Here is a 25,986-nt window from a genome sequence, read left to right on the forward strand (position 1 = left end):
TATAATCATATTTAAATATAATTTATTTTCTAAATGAAACTTACTAGTATTTTTAGAGATAAAAGTAAATAATGGTAAATAACTTTTAAAGAGTAAATAATTATTTTAGTTTCTTCATAAAAAAAAATTATTATCTTTAAATTTGAGCTCAACTAGCAAATGTTGATATTGTTAAGTTGAATGTCATGTTCTAAATTCGAATTTGAAACCTTACAGTTGTGTGAATTAATTATGGTGATATTTACTATTTTTTAAGATAAAAAAAAACATTTTAATTCTAAAAGTTACAAAATTATTTAGTTCACGTTGGATATTTAATATAAAGAGTGTCAAAATCTACTGAGAAACACATCAATGCATTTCCCAACTTTATATCTTCTCCCTCTTTTGCTTAATGCATTTTTGAACCACTTCTCCCTTTCTTTTTCTTGTTTTGTCCTTTCAAATTTTTGAGTGGTTCTAACACCACTATCCTTTTAGAGCGATTTTTATATCATAGTCTCATCGATTTTTGAGTGGTCATAATACCATTATCCTTTTTAGAGCGGTTTTATATCGTAGTCTCGTCGGTTTTTAAGTGGTCTAATACCATTATTCTTTTAGAGGAATTTTTGTGTCGTAGTCTTTTCGATTTATGAGTGGTCATAGTATCATATTACGAGCGATTTTAACCGCCATATTGAGAATAACTTTAACCGCCATATTGAGAATGACTTTAACCATCATATTGAAGATGTAATTCTATAACGGTTTTTTATAGTACAATAGAACTTTGATACAGTTTGTTGGTGTTGTTTTATCTCAAGGACTTCGTGATTGATAGTCTACCTTGCACAATTTGGGTAGTGCCACGAAATATCTTAAAGAGAGCAATATAGTTCGCGACTCAACTCAATAGTATCTTTGACTCAACTCAAAAATTAAAATATTGTTTATGGTTTTCTTCCAAATAAGACATAGTTTACTTAATCTATAGGGGCAATTTTGTACATCATTTCTAAATATGATATTTTTGTTCATAAATGGTACAACATTGATGACATATTTAAATTAAGAAATCATTCTATTTACATGTTGTGTGATTTTAATATTTGACGTGCTATACTTTGTCATGTAAACAAACATGTGATTTCAAACTTAAATAACTTAAGTTTAATTCCATAGTTATCTTAAAATGATTTTGAAAATGTGATTTTTGTAGTCAAATCAAAATAATAAAGAGTTCACATAAATCATTAGTTAGAGAATTAGAGCATTTAGATTTAGTTGTACTATGTGAACTTAATGATACTTTAATTAGAAACAAAAAATGTTATTATTTCTGAAAAATCTGAGTTATTATTATTCTAATTTTAAATCCTAGTTATTTAATTTTTTAACTGAAAAATATGAATTTATCTCTGAAAACTGAGTTATTCTTACTATGAATGAAAAATGTGGATCGTTTATGGAAATTGTGAGTTACTTTGTTAAGTTATGTTATTATGTTTGTTATTTTATTTAGTCCACTGTAGTTAAGTAGTTTGTTTATAATTAATTAACTGAGTCATTTTATTTAGTTGTGTTTAGTATATATAAGGTTATGTTAAACTGAGTTGTTTTAACTTTGTTAACTTGCTGAATTAATTGTTTGTTAACTCGCTTACAATTAATTCTTCAATTTTCAACAACTGTTTGTTAACTTGCTTAAAATTATTTGTAAAGTGTATTTCGTTATGTTCTATTATTATATTTAGTCCACTATTTAGAAACAATTCATGAACTATGTGCTTGAGTAGCTCTGTTTAGTATTGATTTTAAAATAGATTATTCTCTAATGTTATTCATTTCTTAATTCACTGTTTTTAAAATGTTCATATTTAATTAACTCCACTCTGTCTAGCATGATTATAATTAATTAATTGTAATTATTTTATTTAGTCATGTTTACTATTTTATTTGGTTATGTGAAACTGAGTTATTTTATGTGTTGTTTTACTTAGTCGTTCTTTTATTATATTAAGTGAGTTAATTTAAGAAAAGATTATTCTCATATGTTACTAATTCCAATGTTGTGGGAATTTGTTTGAAATTGGAATGATGTTGGGGATTGTGGGGATTATGAAGTTTGTTCAATGATTAACTTGAATGAGTGAGTAACTTAACTTTTACTAATGTGAGTTTGTTGAAGGCTTAGTTTGTTGTTAGTGTTCAACTCAAGTGAAAGAGATGAAGAACCATGCTTGGCGATTAACTTTAGGATTATGTTAATAGGTGAGTTATTGAAGCATTATGGTTGTTGTTAAGTGAAGAATTAATATATAGTTTTTTTTTTTATTCATCGTTCTTTTCCAGCCCAATTTGATTTGATGTATTAAAGAACAATTGTGCCCATGGTGGCACTGTGTAGTGGTAAGAAAGTCGGAATCAATTCTCACTCTTCATAAGTCTAATAATTACTGACAAGTGACAACTGACAATATTAAAATGTAAATTAGAGATATTTTGGTATTTTTTTCTTATTAATTATAATTAACCAAAAAATTTAATAAATTAATATATAATAAATAAGAATATATTGATGAAAAAAATAAGTAATTTTGTATTAATATTATAAAATAATAAAAAATTTAATATAAAAAAAATCACAAATGAGATTGTTATGAGATAGAAAGAGTAAAACAATGCTCATTATATCTCTTAGTAGCTGAAACATTTGACAAAAAAATCACAAAAAGAGTGACTTTTAATTTTCAATAAAATTTTAATTTTTTTTAATTGTACTATCTAATTAATATTATATATATATATATATATCAATTTCAAATTAAGATTTATTATTTAATATTTCACTTTTAAACAAATAGAACAAAAAAAAATATTTTATTTAATGAAGATGATTTAGTTAAATTGTAATTATCTCTCTCATCATTATATTTTTTTAATATGCATAAAATAAAAACAAAATGTAACTTTTATCGTGGGAAAAAAATAGAGTAATTAATACAATTACAAATTTAAATAAGCTCTTTTAAAATTATGAAGAGTGAAAAAGTATAAAGCTTTTTCAATAATACTTTCATAATACAAAATGAAAATTATTTCAAATAAAAAATATAGTACTTAATTGTCAATTCAAGAAGTTAAACTAGTATATAGTAGTTATAATTTTGATGTATTTTTTTAAAAATCAAACCTTTTTGCTATACACGATTTGACTAAGGGTCAAGATTTCACACTTATATCATTATAAAATACAAATTTGACTCAAGGGTCAAATTTTTGTTTTGTTTTTTTGTTTATTGTTTTTAAAGTCTATAACAGTATTAATTATAGTTTTAATAAAAATATCTTTGATTATTTATTGTTGAGAGAGAAATATATAAAATAAGATAATAAATATTTAAAGATATTAAAGAAAAACCAATAATTCTATTAAAAGTAAAAAAATTATTTTATCTATATATTATTATCAATTTATCATTTTTGTTGGTGCTTGTAAATAATTTTAAAATAACAATTAAAGAAAATAGTAGTAATATATCTATATCTATACTATATACAATTTTATATCCTATATATATAATGGTATTACCAAATTTTGATGTGACTTTTTTTTTCTTTTCCATTTTTCACCCTTCATTTAAAATTTTGAATTATAATTATCATTTTTTTTAATTTAACTTTAAATTTTTCATATTTATATACCTTTATAACAGTGTTTTACATAATATTTTATTTTCTAATTTAACCATTTATTTAAAACTTTTTTTTCCACAATTCTATCTTTTGTTACCGCTCAAATAACTAATTTTTTTTAAATAATTATATACAAATTTGTAATTTATATTATTGAGGTAAAAATCACCAATTCAAAAATTAAAATACATGCAATTTTGTTTGATTTGAATGACAACTTAAAAAAATCTGATTTGATTTAAATTTATATAATTTAAATTTGATTGATTAATGATTGATCCTAATTATAATTTATAAATTATTAATTTAATACTAATATTATGAAATTAAATTAAAGTAACACGTTTGAAGTACAATATTAAATATAATATATTAAAAAATTACATTGTAAATAACATTGATCTATTAAGTTTGAAATATGTAAAATTAAAATAAAATTATATCAAATTAAAAAAAATAGATATTATTAAAAAATAATTCAACTGATAAAATAGTAGTTTAATACATTATCTCGTACTAATAAAAAATAAAAAGTATTCAAATTAATATATATGATTTGGTTTTATTTTTATAAATTAAAACTAAATTACATTTTTAGTCTTTATGTTCGATTCTGTTTTAAGATAGATCATTTATGTTTTTCTTTCTTTCAAACTAGGTCATTTAAGTAACATCCTATTTACGACATTTGCTTTATGTTATTTTCGTCGACAAAAATATCATTTTTCGTCACTTTCATAAAAAAAATGTCACATGACCGTTACAATATTGACGTGCATAAAACGATGTTGATGTAACAAATATAAAAGTAAACGATTTTCTAGATTAATCCTTTAAGTTTTAAAAAATTACATTTATTGTCTTCTAAATTTAAATTAACTTTTTGTTTAAATTAAATTTTTATCTTTTTCTCTTCTTTATTTCTTCCTTACCATCTTATTCTTTCACTCCATTTTTAGAAAACCTAAAACCTAAAATTTATAATTAAAATAGCAAACTCAAAATAAAATGTTGACTATGTAATTAAAGAAAAATCAAAATAAAAAATTTATAATTCCAACAAGAATTAAAAGTTGTTGTAAATAACAAAAAATCCCCTAAAAATAAAAGAATTATTCATCGATTAAAAAATAACTCATTTATAAAGAGAAATCCAATTTAATATAGTTCCCGATATACACTCGAGTATTTTGAATCAATGTATATTTTTTAAAATTAATTTAGATGTGAACATATGTGTATATAAATTAAAACCATATAACACATATATTATATATAAAAGATCTCTTAATTTAGAGTCACGTGGTAAAAATCATTTATATATATAAATGGAATGAATGAATTATATCCTTAAATAAAAGTTGATAATAATAATATTTTTGACTAAAACTTGATGATGATGATGAGTATTATAATAATTATGAGACGAGTGAAAAATGAATGTTGGTGTGTGTATATAAAGGAAAGCATAGAAGGGCAAAGATTGTGTGATTTCCCTACTCATTACAAACAACAAACACATGGCGGCAGAGAACAACAACGCAGCAGCCACAATTGATTCTCCCCTTAAGAGGCAAAGAGAAGAAGATGAACAACCAACAAATGGTGTCTCTCAAACTCTCTCTAAAGACCCTCTTCAACCCATTCATGGTTTATCATCTGTTATTCCTGGCTGGTTCTCTGAAATTAGCCCAATGTGGCCTGGTTTGTTTTTTCTCACCACCCTTTTCTTTTTCTTCATAAAAATTCTCTCTTTTTATCTCCCTTTTTCACTTGCCATTCTCAATTTTTAATCTTCTCTTGATTTATGTGTTCCAACTATTGTGGGTGTTTTTCTGTGAAGAAACTTAGGTTTAATTCTTAGTATTTTTTTTTTGGAAAGATAAAGCCCTTTTGTCTTGAATTTAGGGATGCTAGAATTACTGTTATGTTTTTTTAATTTTATTTTATGTTGCAAGGTTGATTCGATACTTTGGTATATTTTGGAAGTTTTGCTTAGTTGAGATTTTATGTATTTTTATTGATTATTTATAAACTCAGTGATACTAGATTGTTTTGTGAGTAAACAGAGATTTGGGTTCTGAATATGTTGTTTGAATATAGCAAAATTATAAAAATATCTCCGATTGTGTACTTCGCAAGTCAGTTCAGTCCTCAAATGTGTATTTGTTAGTTAGCTTGGTACTTGAGTGTGTCTTCCGTTTGTAAATTTGGTAAATGAAATTACTAACAGATATACTCATGGATATTTTTGAAGTTTCAATATGTTTTGGGATTATAATAACACTGCCTCACATTTTGGGACCAAAATCACTGTTTACTCTTGTTTTGTAGTTGGAGCAACCAATGGTTTGTAGATGGTAGATGTGCACTTCTCTGATTATTTATCTTCACTACTTGAACAATATTTAATGATCTGTTGTTATTCTGTCTTTACTTACATATATTGGATTTAATGAAATAGTGCCACTTTGAGGTTTTCTATAAAATGAGGCATGTAATAGAGCCACTGCAAAGATGTTATCCATGACTTGTAAGAGAAACTGCGGATTGAACTCTGAGATTCAATTTCCTTTTGTTATTTAGTAGCTCAGTGGTAGAGCCATTAGCTGTTTGACTAGTTGTTGGTTTTTTCTCATTGCAAATTTGATTTAGTGATACTGAATATAATTATTGTCTTAGATGATTGAACTTCCCCAGTTCCTTTACTTCGGCATTGTTATATTTGATTTTTTTTCCTGCGTCAAACCTTTGGTGTGATTTATGTATCGGTAACAGAAGTAAATTTTCGAGTTTTTGGTCTTCTTTAAGGTATCAAGTTTAACAAAACCAAAATGAATTCATGTTAGAAAAATCTGCGCGCTGTAAACTAGTTTTTTAATATCTCAGAACACTTGTACATGTCTTTTGTAAAAGAAAAATTCATGAATTTAAATTTGGCTGTAATTTGCAGGGGAGGCTCACTCCTTGAAGGTGGAAAAGATTTTGTTTCAAGGAAAATCTGATTATCAGGATGTTATGGTCTTCCAGGTACATGAAGCTTCAGTTATATTCAATGTTGTCAAATAGCCAGTGTAGTGCTATAGCATAACGAAATTTGAACAAATCGCTATTGCTTCGCGATACACTAATTGGAACAAAGTGTTGTTAAATAGACGCTATTGAAGCGCTATAATACTACAGCGTAGCGGAATTTGAACAAACCGCTATTTACCGTTATCCGTAATTGACAACACTGATTATATTTGAAGTGTTAGTCCCCTTCACTTCATCGTCCTAGTTCAATTTACAAAGTATGTTTTCATTTTGCAGTCATCAACATATGGCAAGGTTCTTATTTTGGATGGAGTGATTCAGCTCACAGAAAGGGATGAGTGTGCCTACCAAGAGATGATCACTCATCTTCCTCTCTGCTCTATTCCAAACCCCAAAAAGGTATTTGATATTTCAAATACCTCTTGGAATTTAGTATATGTCTAGTTTACCTGTATTGTCATTCAAATATTAACCTGTTTCCGTGCATAACATTCCAAGTGTATGATGAAGTTAATTTTTTTTTTGTCTCATTGCGATTTTCTGTTAGGTTTTGGTTATTGGTGGAGGAGATGGGGGAGTCCTACGGGAAGTTTCACGCCATTCTTCAGTGGAAAAGATTGACATTTGCGAAATAGACAAGATGGTTGTTGATGTGAGTACACTAAAACTCTATTCATTCATTGTCTAATCAAAACTAAGGGGCCGTCTACTTTGTGAAAATGTTTTTTATTTTCATTTCTTAAAACTTGTGTTAATTTTAACATGCTAATAAGATGTGGGACTCATTAAGCGAACCATTGTGATAGAGAGAAGATGAAATGCTAGTTAAGGATGATGCATTTCAAGAAATAATGAAATTTTTTTGACATTTCATTATTTCCAAAAATACAGATAATTGTTCACTTTATGAGTCTCACGTCTGTTCTGTTAGCAAGTAAAATTGACACAAGTTATAGGAAATGAAACTAGAAAATACTTTCACAACGTAAACGAAGTCTAAATAGTTCTATTGACATACAACTAACGTATTTAGTACGGAAGTACAATATCTGCTCAATATCAAATTGAACTCTTCATTCTTTACAGGTCTCCAAACAATTTTTCCCTGATATAGCAGTAGGTTTTGAGGATCCACGTGTGTCACTTCATATCGGCGATGGTATAATAATCAACTACTCTCCATGTTTGTTAGTCACTTCACCGTTTTGTGATAACTTTCTAATGATGGTTTGTCTTTCAATGATCTAGGAGTTGCATTTTTGAAGGCAGCTACAGAAGGAACTTATGATGCAGTTATAGTGGATTCATCTGATCCTATTGGTAGGCTATATCTGAAATGCATTTTAAATTTTATGGTGTACAGTTAATATAATGCTTTTTTGCTAAGGTTATATTTGTTGTCGTTTAGGTCCTGCTCAAGAGCTTTTCGAAAAGCCCTTTTTTGCGTCAGTTGCAAGGGCTCTTCGTCCAGGAGGAGTTGTGTGTACTCAAGCGGAAAGTATATGGCTTCATATGCATATCATCGAGGACATTGTAGCGAATTGTCGCCAGATATTCAAAGGCTCTGTCAACTATGCTTGGACCACGGTTCCTACGTACCCAAGGTTTGTTCTTTCATACTTTTTTCCCATTTGACAATATCTGTCATATATAACATGCTTTTGGATTAGGGATATGATTATATTTGTTGTTTATGGTGCTTTTATTTTTTCTGTTTCAGTGGGATGATTGGTTTTATGCTCTGCTCAACCGAAGGACCTTCCGTCGATTTCAAGCATCCAGTGAATCCTATAGATGAGAATGATGGCCAGCAGGCAACAAGACCATTGAAATTTTACAACTCAGAGGTATGCTGCTCGAATCATGTTTGCTTTCCCTTACACCAAACTATCCTCAAGGTCGGCCTAAACCCTAATGAGGCCTAAATCAAACTCTAAGATGAGGCCTAAATCAAACTCTAAGATGAGGCCTAAGCAAAGGTTTAGTGGCCTAGGAGTTGGGCCGGCCCTGACTCTTGGGCACAGTTTTTCAACTCGAATTCTCCCATTGTGTTTTTTGTTTTCTCATTTTCATTTCTATCTTTATTCTTAAATTTTGGTTACATTATGTCTATGCTTTTTTTCTTTCAGCTTCATTCAGCCGCTTTCTGTTTGCCATCTTTTGCTAAGAGGGCGATTGCTTCTAAAGCTAATTGAGAACATTTTCATGTGATTGAAAGGGCACTTTTGGATATCGATCGATCCATCCGTCAATGAAGCGTGGAATAAATTAGTTCTTCAAGTTGACATTGAAGTGTAACTTTTTATTTCATGAAATGAGTTGTAGTTGATGGATTCAGTTCTTAGGGAACTTACCTTAAACATTATTCACAATATGGAACTTTTGTTTAATGCGCATATGCATGCTTTTTACCTATTTGATATTAAAATGTGTTCCTTATGTGTTTTTTGTCTTTAACTATTTGGTTCCTTGGAAAAGGAATCTCGATGATTCAATGTTTGACCGAGGTCCGGGGTAAATAAAGTTTGACAAAGTTAAGTATAAAAAAAGATTGTTATAAACTCATTAATGACTTGAATTTAACTCTTTGATTAAGATACATTTTTATGTTTTGATTAATCAAGTATTTAACTAATTCAATTTGCACATATTGTATCAATGAGTATTAGTTTGTTACACGCCAAACTTAAGACGTGAGACCTTAAGATATCATATGAAGTAATAAATCTTGATAACGCATGTTAATAATTTAAGATTGATCTATGTATTATGTTTAATGTGCAATTATGTAAAAGGTATGATTTACGTGCCTGGTTGTGGATAAAAATGTATGCTTGATGATTGAACACTATGATCTATGTGATATAATGATTTTATAGGTTAGTATGACCCTTATTAAGTGCCAATAAGTTTGTAAGAGTAGCCTAGACATTGGAAATATGTATTTTAGGAACGACTAAAATCATATTTTGAATGACATAATAAACTTATGAGTGAAGAAAAGTGATTCATAACTCGAAATAGTGCAAATTCTGCATGGAAATATCGAGGGCTATAAAGAAGATTGCTAGGGATCTCCACGACCTTCTTAGAGGGAAAATAACCTATACGATGATGAATTGCGAAGAGAAAGATGAAAGAAAAAAGTATTATAAATTACAAATCAATTCAAATGTCGAAATTGTTAGATTGAATATAATGTCTCAAATTCACCATGTGAGTTTTTGGTAGTATTTATCGTTTTGTTTGATAAAAAAACGTTACAAAGGATAAATAAGATATTCATAAGATCTAGCTCAACTGACAAATGTCAACATTGTTAGACTATATACCAATAAGTTATTTGATTTCGAAATTGTTAGACTATATAAGATTAGTTGAAATTATTTTATTCATAAACTAATATTAGGTGTATGTAGAGATACTATTTTGTACTTAACTTTTTTAAACTAAATAAATGGTGAAAATAATTTTTTTTATCAAATAACTTACTAATTACACTCATACACTTTAAATATAAATAAGTAAAGAATTTCAGATTGCATGTCAATGTCTTTCAACTATCGAGAACAATTAATATCATTTTTTCATATATGAAAAATAAATGCAGCTAATATGATGGTGATGATGATGTTTGTAATTAAATTGGTTCGATCTATATAAATATTAAAAGTCTCTTCCTCTTATTTTCGCTTTTTTAACTTTCTTTTTCTTTTGAAGTCATTCAAATAAATTACATGGATTTTTTTTATTGGTAAACAAAAAGTTAGATTAAGAGAGACAAATTTCTATGTAAATATGTAATGTTAAGGCGAGCTACTAGCATTATGCAATAAAATTTAGAAAATTTTCCTTTGTAACCTCACATTTATATTTCTAATTTGAGGACAGACACATATAAAAGGGCAAAAAACTTTTCTCTTTCCAAAACTCGAATAGGACACATTATTTAAGAGAAACAAAAGGCTTACCAATTTTACTAATATTGTTGGTATTAAAAAAGCAACTATTTTTATTCTTAAAAAAACACATAGATGCATAAAAAGTGGCCCCCAAAAAAATAGTCTAGTGATAAGGATCGAGACATTTAAAAACTCCAGGTTTAGCATGAGCTACTAACAAAATTTCTCTCTTTTTAATAAGTTAACTACTAGCATTTATTAAAAAAATGTATGAATTTTTTTTTTTCTGACAATGTGTATGAAAAGTTAAATATGTTTTTTATACTAGAAATAAAAAAGTTTTGAAACTGATGATTTTATGGTAATGTATTACTCCAAATCATGTGTCATATTTTGGAGGAATCATATCCCATTATTAGTCTATCATTAATTAACAAGAGAAATCATTTTGGTATTTTTTTTGCTGATTTAGGAACTAGTCCTCTTTATGTTTTTGCTGATGTCTTCACCAAGGTTCCAATTGAATCAGATGTTGATGTCTTGGGGGCATTATCATTAGTCATGTACAGAATAGCACTTCTTCCACTACTCAAAGCAAATGACAAAGTTGAAGGTATGGGATTCTCTTCCCCTATTTTAATTGAGATTTATTGTTAATTATTAACTACTGAAACATAAAAGTGATTAAAAAAATAAAAGTGATTATATGTAATTATATGTAGTGACCTAAACACACTATGAGACATTATATACGTTTTCAATATGAAGTGTTAATGCTACAATTTGTTAACAGAGAAATGATATTTTGACACACAATTTTGATACAATTTGAGTGGTCAACGCAGTTTAAGTACGTGATTAATTACTTTTGTGAGGGGTTAATAAATATAATCAAGTATTGCAACTCATTAACACTTCACTTAACACAATTAACTAAAATGTTGAATAATTAACCATGATTTTCAAGTGATATTTGAACACATGAAAGTCATATATATTTGAAGACATACTGGATGGTTAATGAATATATGCATATATATTTGAACACTTAAAAGTCGTGGTTAATAACATTCAAAATTGTGTTCAAAAAATGATTAATGAGTTGCAACACCTTGTTATAATCAATAATCATTTACTAAGCATAATCAACCACATATTTGAACTGTGCTAACCATCTAAGTTGTTGTTGAATTTTGATGTAAAATTTTGTGTGAACATAACATGACTTTTTGTACATTCATGGTTGAACTCTAGGAGGAACATTTGCACTATACTCTTTGATTTGTAGATATGCAAATGTGAATATGCTTCCAAATAGTCAAGTAGCTGATGAACACATCTCTAATTTTAGGCTTCAACTTCCCACTCCTGAGTTGAAAAGGGCCTTAAACATAAAGCAGACTTTGGAAAGAAAATCAACTTTGAAAACTCTGTTGTTGCTTCTGGTTCTACTAGGAACTTCCATGGTTATTGGAGATGGTATTCTAACACCAGCTATGTCAGGTGCTTAAATACACAACTTTTTTTCGATTAAGTCCGGTTGACAAGCACATAGAAGTGTTAAGCACATTTTGCTAAAAGTCCAGGTGAATGTAAAAGGGTCATGTGTTAAGCATTGAAAATGACTTACGGAGTTAAATTATTTGAACTTATCTACATAAACATTTGTTAAGATTGTTTGAGATAGTTTATGGAAACAATTTATGACGAGTCTATATGGTTTTTTTGGCTTATTTTAATAATTTCTCCAAGATAGTTAATGAAAACAACTTATATTTTATATTAAACAACTTGACTTTATTTTTTAAATAATTTCTCCAAGATTCTTTGAATTGGTTGATTTGAGCTTATATGCTGGTATAAACACTTGTAAGAGTATTTGGGAGAACTTATAAAAACAACTTACGACATGTCTATAAGTTGTTTTCAGCTTATATGCACAAGCTCTCCAAGAGAACTTATGAAAAAACTTATAGCTTACTTAAAAATAGTTTGACCTGATTTTTTCTTTTAATAAAGAAAAACTTATAAATAATCATATAAGTTTTTATGCTATAAGAATTTAATTAAGGTGTTTATTTAATTTGTTTTCTATCAGTATTATCAATGCTGTCATGTGGAATTTGACTGCTGCTTTATTGTAGTGATTTCTGCCATAAGTGGACTGCAAGTGAAATAAATTGGATTGATCAAAGTGAGTATATTTTCATTCTCTCAAGAATGATGGCTTTTATTTTTCTTATGGAAATGAACAAGTTAGAATTTTGCACAAAATATTTAATTTGTTTTCATTGTTAGCAGTCCTAGTGGCTTTGTTCAGCATACAAAGATTTGGAACCAGTAAAATGGGTTTCATGTTTTCTCCTATACTTGCTTTATGGTTCATTTATCTTGGTTCTGTTGGAATTTATAATATAACAAAGCATGATATAGCTGTTTTGGGAGCAATCAATCCAACTCATATTTTATTTCTTTAAGAATGGCAAAAATGCTTGGTCAGCTCTCGGTGGTTGTGTTCTTTGTGTTACAGGTAATTTTTTTTATCACTTTCATGGTTTTCGAACACGAGTACTGCATTTGATTAACCTAATTATTGACATTTTACTAGGTATTTGAAGTTTCTTTTGTATAGATGATTCAATACATGTAGCATCGACATTTTAGATTGAAGACGTGCCCATCCACTCCGACATGACACTAACGCATATTGTTACATTCAATCACTTATATTTTTATAAATTATTATAGGTGTCTACGTGTAAGTGTTGTGTCTGATGTTCGTGTCTGATTCATAGAGTTCATTTAGCCCAATCTTAGTATTATATGTTAATGAGTTTGTATGGAATCTATGACTATGAGGATAAGCACATATCATATGTAAAAATTATTGAAATCAAATCATAGGATTCTTGTTGCATGTTGTTGGATGAAGCACCAAATTAACGCTAGAAAATATTAAAAAAAATTACCTGATACATATTTTACTTTAAATCCTTTGGGAAATAATTCATTCATGCTTGTCCATATAGATGAGAAATATATGTTGCATGGAAATAACCTTGAGTACAAGAATGAGATACATTACATACACATGGTGTTCATTTCTTCTGCAGGTTCAGAAGCAATGTTAGCTGATCTGGGCCATTTTTCAGTAAGAGCAATATTTTTGAAAGTTCAAAATCCTTTCTATTTGAATAGGGAACCACTAAGTACATGTTTGGATTTGTGGTGATTTTGTTAAAGCTTCGAAATGTACTTTTTGTTAAAATTACAATAGTATACCATAATTCTGCCAAACTCACCGTCAAGCCAAACATCCATAAAATTTATCATGTCTTCTATAATGATTTGAATTTGCACTGAAACTCTTATATAATTGCTTATATAGATTTCCTTCACTTGTATAGTATTTCCTTGTCTCCTCCTTGCTTAAATGGGCCAAGCTGCTTATTTGCTGAAGAACCCTACTTCTTATTCAAATATATTCTATTTCTGTTCCAAGTAATGTTTACTGATATTATAATGTATGTGATTATGCATATTAATCACTATCCTTAAAACTCTAATTTTGAAAATTTTGTTCTTTGTTTGTGTGAAACAGGTAGTCTCTTTTGGCCAGTGTTTGTGATTGTTACACTTGCTGCTATGATTGCTAGCCAAGCAATGATATCAGCTACATTTTCATGCATAAAACAATCTATGGCTTTAGGGTGCTTTCCTAGGCTCAAGATAATTCACACCTCAACAGAGTTCATGGGACAAATTTACATCCTTGTGATTAACTGGTTTCTTATGGTCACGTGTATATTTGTTATTTCCATATTTAGAAGCACTACTGATATTGCAAATGCATATGATAAAGTTCCTCTCATCTCAATATTCCAAGTAGTACTAGTTGTTTTTTTATTCTTTTTCTTTATCAATATTAGGTTCACAATTGTGATGATTACTAAATTTATAACATGAAATGTTTGACTATACGATGATTTAAACCCAATTTTATATTATGAACTTGCAGTCGGGGCCGGCCCAACACGTTATGAGGCCTAAAGCGAAATTATTAGATAATATTTTTTCAAAATTTAATAAATAAATTATTAATATTTTATTTAATAATTATATAAATTTTGTTTAACAAAATTAATGACATTTTAAAATCTATTTTTTCTATATTTTTCAAATAATAAAATAAGACATTTCAACGGTTATACGGCAACATTATACACTCATGTAAATTTTTCCATATTTTAGTTGAATAAGAAAAAAATGTGTATATATTGTAGCACTCAAAGTAACTCATGTTAACAATATGTTCACTATTTATCTCATGATCTCTCCATTTATAACTAGTATTTCTCATATTAACGATGTACTCACCTTTTATCTTATGATTATTCAATTTATAATTAATATTTCTCTCATCTCTACTGTTTTAATTAACCAATTTAGTTGTACTGAGATAAATATTAAATAATTTGTAATAAAAATAAAATATTTTATTTAATTTATATAAAATTTTATCAAAATTAGTTTTAAAAGTATTAAAATGTGAGGCATTTTTCATAGATAAAAAAATATTTGAGACATTTTTTTAAATAAAAAATTTTGTTTTTTAGGGAGGCATAAAGCGCTTGATCTAGTAATTCCCTTCAACTTTTAAATATGTACCTATCCCTATTGTTCCTCTATCCCTATTGTTCCTCAAGGGGCCGCGGTCAATAAAATAAATAAATAAAAATTTATAGGTTAAATGACCTAAAATACCCTTATTAAAATAAAAGAATTACAAATATACCTAAAACCCTAAACCCTAACTGTATCTTCTCCTCTCTCTGCCGACAGAATCGCCAGAAAAATTACCAGAATCGCCGTTCGTTTTTTCGTCTTCGTTTGTATCTTCTCCGTCGTCTTCGATTTGTGCTCGCCTTTGCGATTCCAACCTATTTCCATCTCTTCTCCGTTTGTCAAAAGGTGCGTCTCCGAATTTCAATTCATCTCTCAATTTCGTTCATCATCGGAATTGTTTTATTACTTACTTTATTATGCCATTGTTATCAAATTGATTATTATCTATCTCTCTTTTCTTGTTATAATTGTTGAGTGAATCAGTGAGTGTGGATAGATGTTAGGGCTGATAGATGTTTGTTGCATATAAAGTGTTTGATAATATGCACAAATCAAGTGTTCTATTTGTTTGATAATACGCTTGTCAACAAGAGATTTGTCACTCTGATTTGTGACTTTAAGGTATTTTTAAGTCATGTAGTTAAATTATTTGATACTCCGCTTTATGTTATTACAATTTAATTTTTTGTCATATAATATTATTAGCATATTTGATTTTTATATATTATAATGCCTAGTTGTATAGTGAACACTCTAGTATTCTGATAATCTGGCTTAATCGGGATTATTAATTACTATTGTAATTACTGAAATTTTTGTTTCTCTTGTTTATTATTTGTTTTGTACCATTTCCGTTGCTAAATTTGCATAAAACATTTTTATTACTATTGAAATTGAATTTTGAAATATGAGAAAGATCCTTGAAGTTTATTGGTTTTAATTACTGCAATTTTGAAGTTTATTCAAAATTTTGTAACTACTGTTAATTAGTTTTTTAATCGCATTTTCAGACCTAATATTGCATTAATACAATGATTGCACGAATCATTTGACTAAATAAATATATTGGAACTACAATATTAAATATTGTAAATAATTTGATTTTGGAGTTTAATAGTATTGTCAGTTGAATTACTGTGAGGTTAACCTTCAGAAATTTATGGATATATGCTGGTTGTAGTGAGCATTGTTTCTTTCAATATTTTACAATGATCTGTTTGCTAAACCTGTACAGTAAGAGAATAATCCAATTACCTTCAACTGGTTGTTGGCAGAACAGGTTCTTGAACTGGTTTTTACTTTGTTCCGCATCCTTTTCTTTGTGCAAAATGCCTCGCACTACCACTCTGGAGTGCCCTGGCTGCCCTCCACTTCGTGCCCTAACCTTTGACACACTTGGTCTTATCAAAGGTCATACATTTTTCTATTCTTTTTCTTCTTATTATTATTGCTATCACTTTTTTTTTTGCTTATTTTCCTATCTGCTTTGTAATGTTAGTTATCGAGTCCCGTGAAAATCAAGGAGGTCCTAAGGTTGTAGAGAGATGGGGCGAACCTGATCCATCCAAGTCCGTTAACGCTGTTTCAATCATTGACCGAAAATCTCACCCTGTACTTTTTCTCTTTGTTTAATCCTTTTTCTAATTCACCATTAAGTCATTATTATTCAGGAAAATTGGATTCTTATTATTTCCCTATGCTTTTCTTGTATTGCAGTTATTAGCTGTAGCAAGGAAAAATGGCCAGGTAAACTATTTTGCGGTTCTATTGTTGTCTCTGAAAATATTTGTTATTAAATGTACATGCATTTCACTTAATATATAAGTATTTCAGATTGATGTTTTGAGCCTTGTCAATGGAGATTCTCATGCTACAATTACGACCGCCAATGATGTAGATGTTCAGTCTGAAGAGAATAATATTATTGGTTTGCATTTATTTGCAAAACAAAATCTTGAGTTAGATTCCAGGTATATAAACAGTAGATTTTTTGCTGTTTAATATTGTTTTCATTCTTGTCATTATTGTATTTTGAGTTTTTGCGTAATTTGTTTAGCTGAAGAGCTATGACCACAGTAAAATTTCTCTATGAATAATTGAATTACCTTGGTCTTTCTTCATGCAACTGTGTGAATGCAATGCAACAGCATATACATGAGACTTTTGGGTTATTTTGTTAGGTTGCTCTGTCGGTAGGTCTCACATCTAATTCTTCATGGTAGTTCGTAGAAGTTAGAATACTAGGATTCTTAGGTCCATTGTTACTGCTTGGGACTTGTTCTAGTAGTATTAGTACTTGACCTAATTATTATTATAGATAAGAGCATTATGTTTTGGTATTGTTTTATGTTCTTCACTTAAATACTATAATTTGAACAGAAGATATTTTTGTCATCTTTCTATTTTTTTGTTCTTCACTTTAATACTATAATTTGAGCATTAATTTTGCTTCAGTCATATGCTGTTTATTTTCATACATTTTCTGAAGTTATTTGACATTGGCACTGTCTTATTTCAATCTGCAAGTTAATAAGTTGTCTCTCATGTTCAAAATACACTAATCTTGCACAATACACTTGTGTGTTTGTACTTATGTAAGTATGTGTGCGGCTGTTATGTGTGTGATTTTGTATTTGTGTACTTCCAACATCATTCACATGTGGTCATTGTTATGTAGGGTTTGTACTTTACTTACATGCACGGGCAAAGGGAATGCAAGTATAAGGTCCATTGAAGTTCCTGATTCGTTGACAGGATCTTCCTCAACTAATTCTTCAAAAACCTGGGATGTATGTAATGGTGGTAACATCTTGTGTTGCAAGGTGGATGGAAATGAGGAGTTTGCTTTATTTGGAGGGTGAGTTTTTACAATTTGCATATCAAAGAAACTTCTAAGATATGTTGAATGCTCATGACTATTGAACTGTTTGAACAGTTTTTCTTTTTATGGTAAAAAAGCGATCTGTGAGGGTTCTGATTTGAAGGCCAGCCAGATGTAGTCCCTCAAAAATAATGATTAGGAACAAATTTATCATTTTAAAAGGAGCATTATTTTCTACAATAGATGCAATGGTGCAAAAAAAATTATAATCCTGTCATTGGGCTTTATCCATATAGTTTGTGTTGCCTTACTTCAAGACCCCCATAGTGTGCATGCAGAGATTCTTACTAACTTTGTAGAAAACATATGTAAAAAAGATCCGAGTATTGGATTCAGAAATAGAGCCTTGAAGACTCTGCAGACTGTAGTTGGCTGCATGAAAGCAGAGTTTTACAATTTGACCTTTTGATCATTTGATAGATGCTCAAGTTGCCAACTAGCATTAGGGATGGCTTTCACTAAAATGTATCATAATATATTTAAGCCTTCATCCACTTAGATTATCATTGATTATATCTTAGGGTTGGTTTCCGTATCTTGGTATAGATAATGATTTGTTTCCTTATTTAATTAAAATTAACAGTCTAGTATTAGTATAAATAAGGATTAGTAGTTTTTTCTAATTTAATTTAATAACATCCAACATATCATTTACATAAATATCAACATAATTTTATTGTTTTAAGTATTCACTTTTCTCCCTCTGTACCTAAGGAACTAAACACTATAACCACATCATAAGTTTGAGGAAGCAAAAGAAAATGTAATAGACTAATTCTATTATTGAAGGTCATATAAGAAATACTAGACCTTCCTTACTGCTCAAACATGAATTAGCTTGATTGTGCAACAGTCACAAGCATATTACAACTTACAACCGATCTAGACAGCATAAACATAGACACCCTTTATGACCAACCATTGAGAATCTTAACAAGGCAGCATCTTATAGCCTTAGCTATTATCTATAAATATGTTTACTTGACCCCTGAGAAATAATGAATAAGTACTTTATTTGTAGGAAAGGTGTTGAAGTCAATATTTGGAATCTTGCTAACGAGACTAAGATCTGGAATGCCAAATCTGTGAGCCATTACTTCATCCGCCTTCATTTCACATTTTTAATTAACTGTTAATTTATCTTACCCAATTTATCTTTTGCTTGAGCACATCTTGGTTTTTTTAACCAATCTTGATTTTACCAATTCTTTTAACCTATGCAGCCTCCTAAAAACAGCCTTGGTATATTTACACCTACCTGGTTCACATCTGTTTCATTTCTAAGTAAAGACGACCATCGAAAATTTGTTGCTGGCACCAATAACCATCAGGTAATTTTAATCAGTGAATTCTTCTTAAATTCTAAACTAAATGAAGAAAAAGATCTTTGGTGTCTGATGAACATGAAATACTCCTCTTCTATGTTGATATCTTTGAACAAGGTGTTTTAGAGGGTGTGTTAAAGACTCTTGTGAAGGATTAATAATCATTCTCAATCTGGAATTACTGAGAAATACAGATCATATTTTCTCAAGAGGGAAGGGAAACATATTTCCACCAAGTATATTCATGGATGAATACTTTATTGTCATGAATTATCGCTAATCTGTCCTGTAAAGGATAGCAATCTAGTTAAATTATACTCCCTTCATCCCTAAATATAAGACTCTTTTGAGGTTTGTTTGTCCTTTTTTATGACTCCTTTCAAATTGGCCATTGCATTAATTACTTTTTACAAAAATACCCCTATTTATTTTGCACATGGGATAGATAAACTTCTCTCTCTTGTGAGGATTGGTTGAAAGAGTACGAAAAGTAAGATAGTAGAATTATGAGATCAATAATTATATGGGTAATTTTGAAAAATTTATTCATGTTGACGAGTTTATTGCTATCAACCAAATTAACCACCTTTCTTAATACTTGTGAATTATGTAGAGTTTTATATTAAGGGACAGGGTGTATCTTTTATGAATGTGTAAGGTTTATTTTCTTAGTAGGAAAAGATTTGGCCTTTGATATTTCTATTGTTTAATATTTAATTGAATGGGAAGGTAGTTTTTAATTTTCATTTTCCCCAAGAGTTCCCAAAATATTCTTCACATATATTTATAATATGAGAAGTTTAATTACTTTTCAAATCAACTATTTGTTACGGAAAGGAAAAATTAATTGTTTTTGTTATTTATTCGCTTGTATCTCTACTAGTACTTAAACATTTTCCAATCACTCTTCCATTTACAACCTTTGTTTTTGAACAGGTTCGTCTTTATGACATATCTGCTCAGAGGAGGCCTGTTCTCTCTATAGACTTTCGTGAGACACCAATTAAAGCACTGGCAGAGGATATAGATGGCAATACAATCTATGTAGGGAATGGGTCTGGTGACATGGCTTCTGTTGATATTCGTACAGGTATCCCCTAAAGTTCTGGAGATGTTTCATAAACGTAGCATGTTGTTACAACATTGTTAAACTTCTATATTATTCTGTATACTGTATTACTGCTATTCTTCATTGACATTCCTCATTTTCTATTTGTGGCTGAAAGTTTTGGGCTATCTACTTGCTGCTTATTTGTTATATTAATTCTATAAAATAATTTTCCTTTAGACAATTTTATAAACTAGCCATTACTTTGTCAATAGAAGTTGGATCTAGTCCCTTAAAAATATACACCTTGCATTTCACACAGCGAGTTAAGTTCATTTTTGTAGCAATTATGTATAGATGGAAGGTCCATTTTTCCAATGTTTGAATGGTCATTTACAGTGTAATCTTTTCTTGAAAGACCAAGTGATAATTCAAATCTGTAAATGTAGAACATTTCATATTTTATATTCTTATCTTAGTCAAAAACAGACTTCAGTACAATTTTTCTGGGGATTTCAGTTTAGGTTAAGCATTAGTTAATGAATTATCTATCTTTGGAATATAATTCAACTAGGATGTGGCTTTGGCATGTTGTTCGTAGTATTTTTTGTGCTGGAGATGTTAAGGAGATTATTTAGATCTTATTTGAGCAACAAAGAAAGAGTATCATCAAAGTATCTGGAGATAATTTTAGGGTTTCCAGTAACGGAAGCAACCTTTGGAACGAAAAGAGAAATGTTTCTGTTGCGGGTTGAGCGAACTGTTTTAGGAATTCAGAGCACTCTCCATGATTTTATGCATAAGTTGGAATTAGAAACTGCAAAACATCCTTCTTTAGTAGAACAGGATATATGACATTTTTTTTATCTTGGATATATGGCATTTTTACACTGGTCACATTTTGGTAATTTTCAATTTAGATTCCTGAAATATCGTTTTTATGCATAAAAATACTTATGTATGTTTAATTAAGAGGAGCCCTTGTGGCTTTTACATTGACGTGTTTCTAACTTCCTACTATTTAGACAATTGATTGTCAGTGGATGCAATTGCGTTACGCTATAGCTTCCAATTATTGTGAACATTATTTATGTTGTCTTGTAGTTGACCTTTTTGGATGATTTTGTTTTACTGTTATTTTAATAAATGCAGGAAAAATGCTAGGATGTTTTACTGGAAAATGCTCTGGAAGCATCAGATCCATTGTCAGGCACCCCGAGCTACCTGTGGTAGCTTCATGTGGTAAGCATTAGTCTGTCTTTTTGCTTGTATGTTGCATATTCTTTTAAGTTATACTGGCGGTTCTCTGATGAAGTCTTGATCACAATTTTTAAACAGTTCTCTCTAAAATTATATTATTTTTTTGTTCATCTGGAGGCAAATTATAATCTTCTGTTACCATATCTAACTTGAGCGTGATTATTCCCGAACCTCATAAAAAAAGTACAGGGCGTGTATTCACTGGTTCACTTTATTTTTCCTAGATAATAAAGTGATGTCATTTCTTAGTCTGATAAAAATATATCAAGCTCCTGTTATCAACAGAGTTTGCCATTTCCACCACTATTGCTCATACCATGAATATTTTTCTAGGACTGGATGGCTATTTACGACTTTGGGATACCAAGACAAGACAGCTTCTTTCTTCTGTAGGTTTCATATCCTTTTTCTTTGTACTTTTCAATGTGTTATATAGTTCATGTTGTTCTGATTTGTACGTCACTGCTAACTAAAAGAAATTAATGATATTTGGCCATTTAAACCTATCTGGCTTATTTGAATATTAGATAAAAAACAATGTGTGAGCTAAAGGCCATTAACTTATGTTGATTAAATCTACCTATGTTTGGATATATTGTTATGTACTGTTGGACTTATTCCTATATTTTAAATTGTTGTTATTTGTGAGGCCAAGAAAAAGAGGGTATGTTGTGAAAAAACCTGGTTTTTTTGTGTCTTAACAAAGAAACATAGTTAAACCTATGTTGTCAATTGCGATGCGCGATAGCAGAAACGTGTTGTGGCGGCGGCCGACTCCGCGGCGCCTCTCACCGTGAAACCGCTGTCATCCTTTGCGGACAACGCAGTCGCGAATAGCGCTCAAACGCACTGACCTGTTGTGCCAGACCCGGATCCATGATCCGCTACTCTGTTTTTACCGGTTTGTTGAACTTTTTAATTTCATTATGGGTATTTGACTCTTTCGCACTCAAATCCCTATTATTTTATTATTTGTTGACGTCTCTTCTTCACATTGTTCTTCTTGACCTTTCATAACGCTGCGATCCTTCTTATTCTTTGTTATTATTCTTCCTCTGTTTTCGATTTCGATTCTTCTTCTCTGTTTTTCTTCTTCCTCTGTTCTTCATTCACCGTTCTTCCTCTGTTTTTCTTCTTCTTCTTCCACTTCTGTTTTTGTTTTTGTTTCTGGCACTGTTTTTCTTTTTCTTCTTCAACTTCTGTTTCTGCCACTGTTTTTCTTCTTCTTCTTTCACTTCTGTTTTTTTTTTTCTGCCACTGTTTTTCTTATTTTTCTTCCACTTTCGTTTCTGTTTTTTTTTTCTGCCATTGTTAGAACTTGATTACTTTCAGAATTTATTTTGGATTAATATTAGATCTTGATTTTGATGTTACATTTTGGTTATGAAATATGAAGTACTATGATTACCCCTTTATTTTTGCTATTTTTTTAGTATTTTTGTCTATTGTTTGTATTTTATATTTAGTCTATATACTGTTTTTTGATCTTCACAATAGCGCTCATCCCACTATCCTATTTTCGGGGTTGGGCGCCGCTATCCGTGATTGACAACATAGAGTTAAACATGAACTAGCCTGGTCTCCAATGACTGCCAGATTTGTTTTCTTCCTTTAGTAATATGCATCTGCGAAGTTAGTAATTTTTTAAAAATATTTTCATGTTCTTGTATTGTAGTCATAATCACATGTTTTTACTGGTTGCAGGTTTTCCTTAAGCAGCATATTCTGCATGTTCTTTTTGACTCCAATTTCATTGTTGAAGGTTAGTATTTTTCTTGTTTCTTAATGTAGTATTTTTTCTCTCAAGATTTTCAATCAAGAAATGAAAGAGAAAGAGATTGATGATCTGTTACTAGTGTCGTACCTAATACCTTACCGTTATTTTGATAAACAATCAAACAACATAAGTTTGGATTTGAAACAGACAATGATTGAAGGGTGCAGTTATCAATATTCATTCTGTTAATATTCAAAATTATCAATTAACTAAGAGAGACACTTATAGAATTTAGTATGAGGGTCTGCAATAGATTTGTTATTTAATTTTCGAAAGAGTACAACTATTATTATGCTCCTCTAATTTTATTTAATCAGATATGCCCAAAGGAGCGGATTCGCTACCATGCAAGGAACAAACAATGAAGGGGATCACAGTTGGGGAAGAAATTGAAGCATCACCTTTGAAAAGAAAAAAGTCTTCTAAAGTTAAAGAAAATGGGATAGATGGTAGTGAAAAAAAGAGAAGAGCTAAGCAGAACGAAGAACGCAAAATGTGTAAAGGAAATGATGGACCTGAGAAGATGGAATCAAGAGAAGAAGGAAGCAAGTCAGCATCCAAGAAAAGAAATAAGAGCTCAAAAAAAGAAATTCCAGATGAAAAGTAGCAATTTAGTTGGATTGATTACAATGCTATATATGCGCAAAGGGATCCAAACTAATATTGGGATGCAGGGTGATGAAGGCAGTAAAAGATCTTGCAGGAATTTGAGTTTTGCAATTCGATCAGCTTGGAGGTTGTTTTGTGGGGAAATGACTAGGCTGGTTAGATCTGTTCGATTTTGTGAAATTTTTATGCATAAGTGTATTTTAAGTTATCCAGCATTGAGGTTAGTGTTTAGGCATGTCTCACGGTTCCTTAGAAAATGTTCATTATTTTGCTTTGCTAATGTTGGCTCGTGGACAATCCTTTTGTACTTAGGTTTGAAAATGATTTTCAATTCATTTTCTTGGTTCAATCAAATTTTGTTTCAGATAATATATCTTACATTTGATTAAGAGATTATTTTGATCACACCGAGAGGATATTAATTTGTAGTGTTGTTTTTTCAAAATTTTATAGGTATTAAAAGCAATGTTTTAAAATAATATAAGGACTAAAAATATATTTAACTATTAATAAAATGATATTAATGTTTATAAAAAAATACTAATAGAAATGATTTGGAATATTTTTGCAAACTCACCTCCTACAGATATTTCTAGAAGTTTCTCCAAATTGAAGAATTTTCCACCTCAATTTAAAAATCTATAACATTTTACCTTCTTCAAACCTCATTTCCACATTTTACAAAATCATTTATATTTTAACAAATGTTTACTAAATTTAGGTTTATATTTTACTTTATGTTAATGTCGTGGCGAGGCAGATCAGTGTAGAATGGTAGAGAAAGCAAGAAAATGACCGCAATAGTGATGAAAGGAAAAAAAAGACATAAGAGCCCTTATTTTTATCACTAGAAAGACAAAAAAGGCCCCCATTTCTATTGCCAAAGGACAAAAGTGACCTTATGGTTTATTCTTTTTTGAACCAATTAGGATTTTTTCTTCTGCATTCACTTCTCAATTGCAAATTTGCAACCTCCCATCTCCTCTACTGCGCTGCAAACTTTCTCTCATTTCTTCTCAGCAACTTTTGCTACTGTGAGACTCTGGTACGACTATTAACAGCTCATGTGCGACTTTCGCTTCCGTGTTCTTTACGCTGCAATAGCATTTTGAGGGCCTCTGATACGCTATCTGTCATTAACTATATAGTGTCAAATCCTTTATGGATCCCAAATATGGATAACAAATGAGAATTTATGTAAAAAGTAATTGACAAGAATCAATTTTTATTTTTTGTATAAAAAAAAACAACAAACTGAAAGTGTAGCTAAATCTATTTTTATTTTATTTTAAAAAGTGTAACTAATTCTAAATATTAAAAATTGAAATTGAATTGTCTTGTTGGCCAAATAAGTAGTGGCGTTATTCGCACCACCTTCTTTCTTATTCTTTGTAACCTTATTCCCAAATTATATTATATGATTGATTAATTAGGTATTAGGAGGAAGGACTTTTGCAGTGAATTCTAGGATATTCTGTGCAGATTTCTCTTTCTTTTTTCTTTAATCATAAACTAATTTCACACTTGTAGAATCCTGGTCAACAGAATGTTTGGAAATATTATATTACTGTAGACTGCAGTATCTCTAATTTGAAAAGGGAATTTAGTCTAATTCGACTTAAACTCTAATTTCATCTTTACCTTTCCCTAATTCTCAGTCCTGTTGAAGTGCTGCAATCGAACAAAGAGTACACAAAAGAAGATATCACTATGAGATGTGGAAGTGTGTCTCAAATCAGTGACAAACTTGGAGTTAGTTATTATTATAACTGAATTGGTTATGATAAAGATTGTTATAATTAGTTAAGGAATGTGTCTTTAAATACTATAGCTGAAAATGCATC

The 25,986-nt window shown here is 29.7% G+C and overlaps 3 protein-coding genes across 3 annotated transcripts; all 3 read left to right on the plus strand.

The window, feature by feature from the left end:
• Positions 1-5,147: 5,147 nt before the first annotated feature.
• LOC101504748 (spermidine synthase 1) lies at positions 5,148-9,153 on the plus strand. Its single transcript, XM_004489799.4, has 9 exons — positions 5,148-5,382; positions 6,632-6,708; positions 6,991-7,113; positions 7,262-7,366; positions 7,801-7,873; positions 7,963-8,034; positions 8,123-8,318; positions 8,435-8,561; positions 8,844-9,153. The coding sequence occupies exons 1-9, from the start codon at positions 5,199-5,201 to the stop codon at positions 8,907-8,909; spliced, it is 1,023 nt and encodes a 340-aa protein (XP_004489856.1). The 5' UTR covers positions 5,148-5,198; the 3' UTR covers positions 8,910-9,153.
• A 1,844-nt stretch (positions 9,154-10,997) lies between these two features.
• LOC101509354 (putative potassium transporter 12) lies at positions 10,998-14,569 on the plus strand. The gene is given in 10 exon segments (XM_012712771.1): positions 10,998-11,229; positions 11,871-12,119; positions 12,761-12,814; positions 12,915-13,080; positions 13,082-13,146; positions 13,730-13,788; positions 14,005-14,105; positions 14,107-14,117; positions 14,218-14,501; positions 14,546-14,569. Coding segments are annotated over 10 exon segments (1,245 nt in total).
• Positions 14,570-15,367: 798 nt separating this feature from the next.
• Positions 15,368-24,547, plus strand: LOC101509675 (ribosome biogenesis protein nsa1-like). The gene is made up of 13 exons (XM_073365581.1): positions 15,368-15,587; positions 16,522-16,652; positions 16,741-16,853; positions 16,959-16,988; positions 17,076-17,212; positions 17,920-18,099; positions 19,145-19,208; positions 19,347-19,454; positions 20,385-20,538; positions 21,649-21,738; positions 22,090-22,145; positions 23,461-23,518; positions 23,851-24,547. The coding sequence occupies exons 2-13, from the start codon at positions 16,571-16,573 to the stop codon at positions 24,138-24,140; spliced, it is 1,362 nt and encodes a 453-aa protein (XP_073221682.1). The 5' UTR covers positions 15,368-15,587; positions 16,522-16,570; the 3' UTR covers positions 24,141-24,547.
• The last annotated feature ends 1,439 nt before the right edge of the window (positions 24,548-25,986 follow it).

Source organism: Cicer arietinum, chromosome 2 (assembly GCF_000331145.2).
Source record: "Cicer arietinum cultivar CDC Frontier isolate Library 1 chromosome 2, Cicar.CDCFrontier_v2.0, whole genome shotgun sequence".
Classification (NCBI taxonomy): Eukaryota; Viridiplantae; Streptophyta; class Magnoliopsida; order Fabales; family Fabaceae; genus Cicer; species Cicer arietinum.

Excerpts from the sequence above, each read along its gene's own strand:
- LOC101504748 (XM_004489799.4), top strand. The coding sequence starts at position 5,199 with ATGGCGGCAGAGAACAACAACGCAGCAGCCACAATTGATTCTCCCCTT. Across the intron at positions 7,114-7,261 it reads CTATTCCAAACCCCAAAAAG|GTTTTGGTTATTGGTGGAGG; the intron begins GTATTTGATATT and ends ATTTTCTGTTAG. Across the intron at positions 8,035-8,122 it reads GGATTCATCTGATCCTATTG|GTCCTGCTCAAGAGCTTTTC; the intron begins GTAGGCTATATC and ends GTTGTCGTTTAG.
- LOC101509675 (XM_073365581.1), top strand. The coding sequence starts at position 16,571 with ATGCCTCGCACTACCACTCTGGAGTGCCCTGGCTGCCCTCCACTTCGT. Across the intron at positions 17,213-17,919 it reads AATCTTGAGTTAGATTCCAG|GGTTTGTACTTTACTTACAT; the intron begins GTATATAAACAG and ends ATTGTTATGTAG. Across the intron at positions 19,455-20,384 it reads CTGGCACCAATAACCATCAG|GTTCGTCTTTATGACATATC; the intron begins GTAATTTTAATC and ends GTTTTTGAACAG.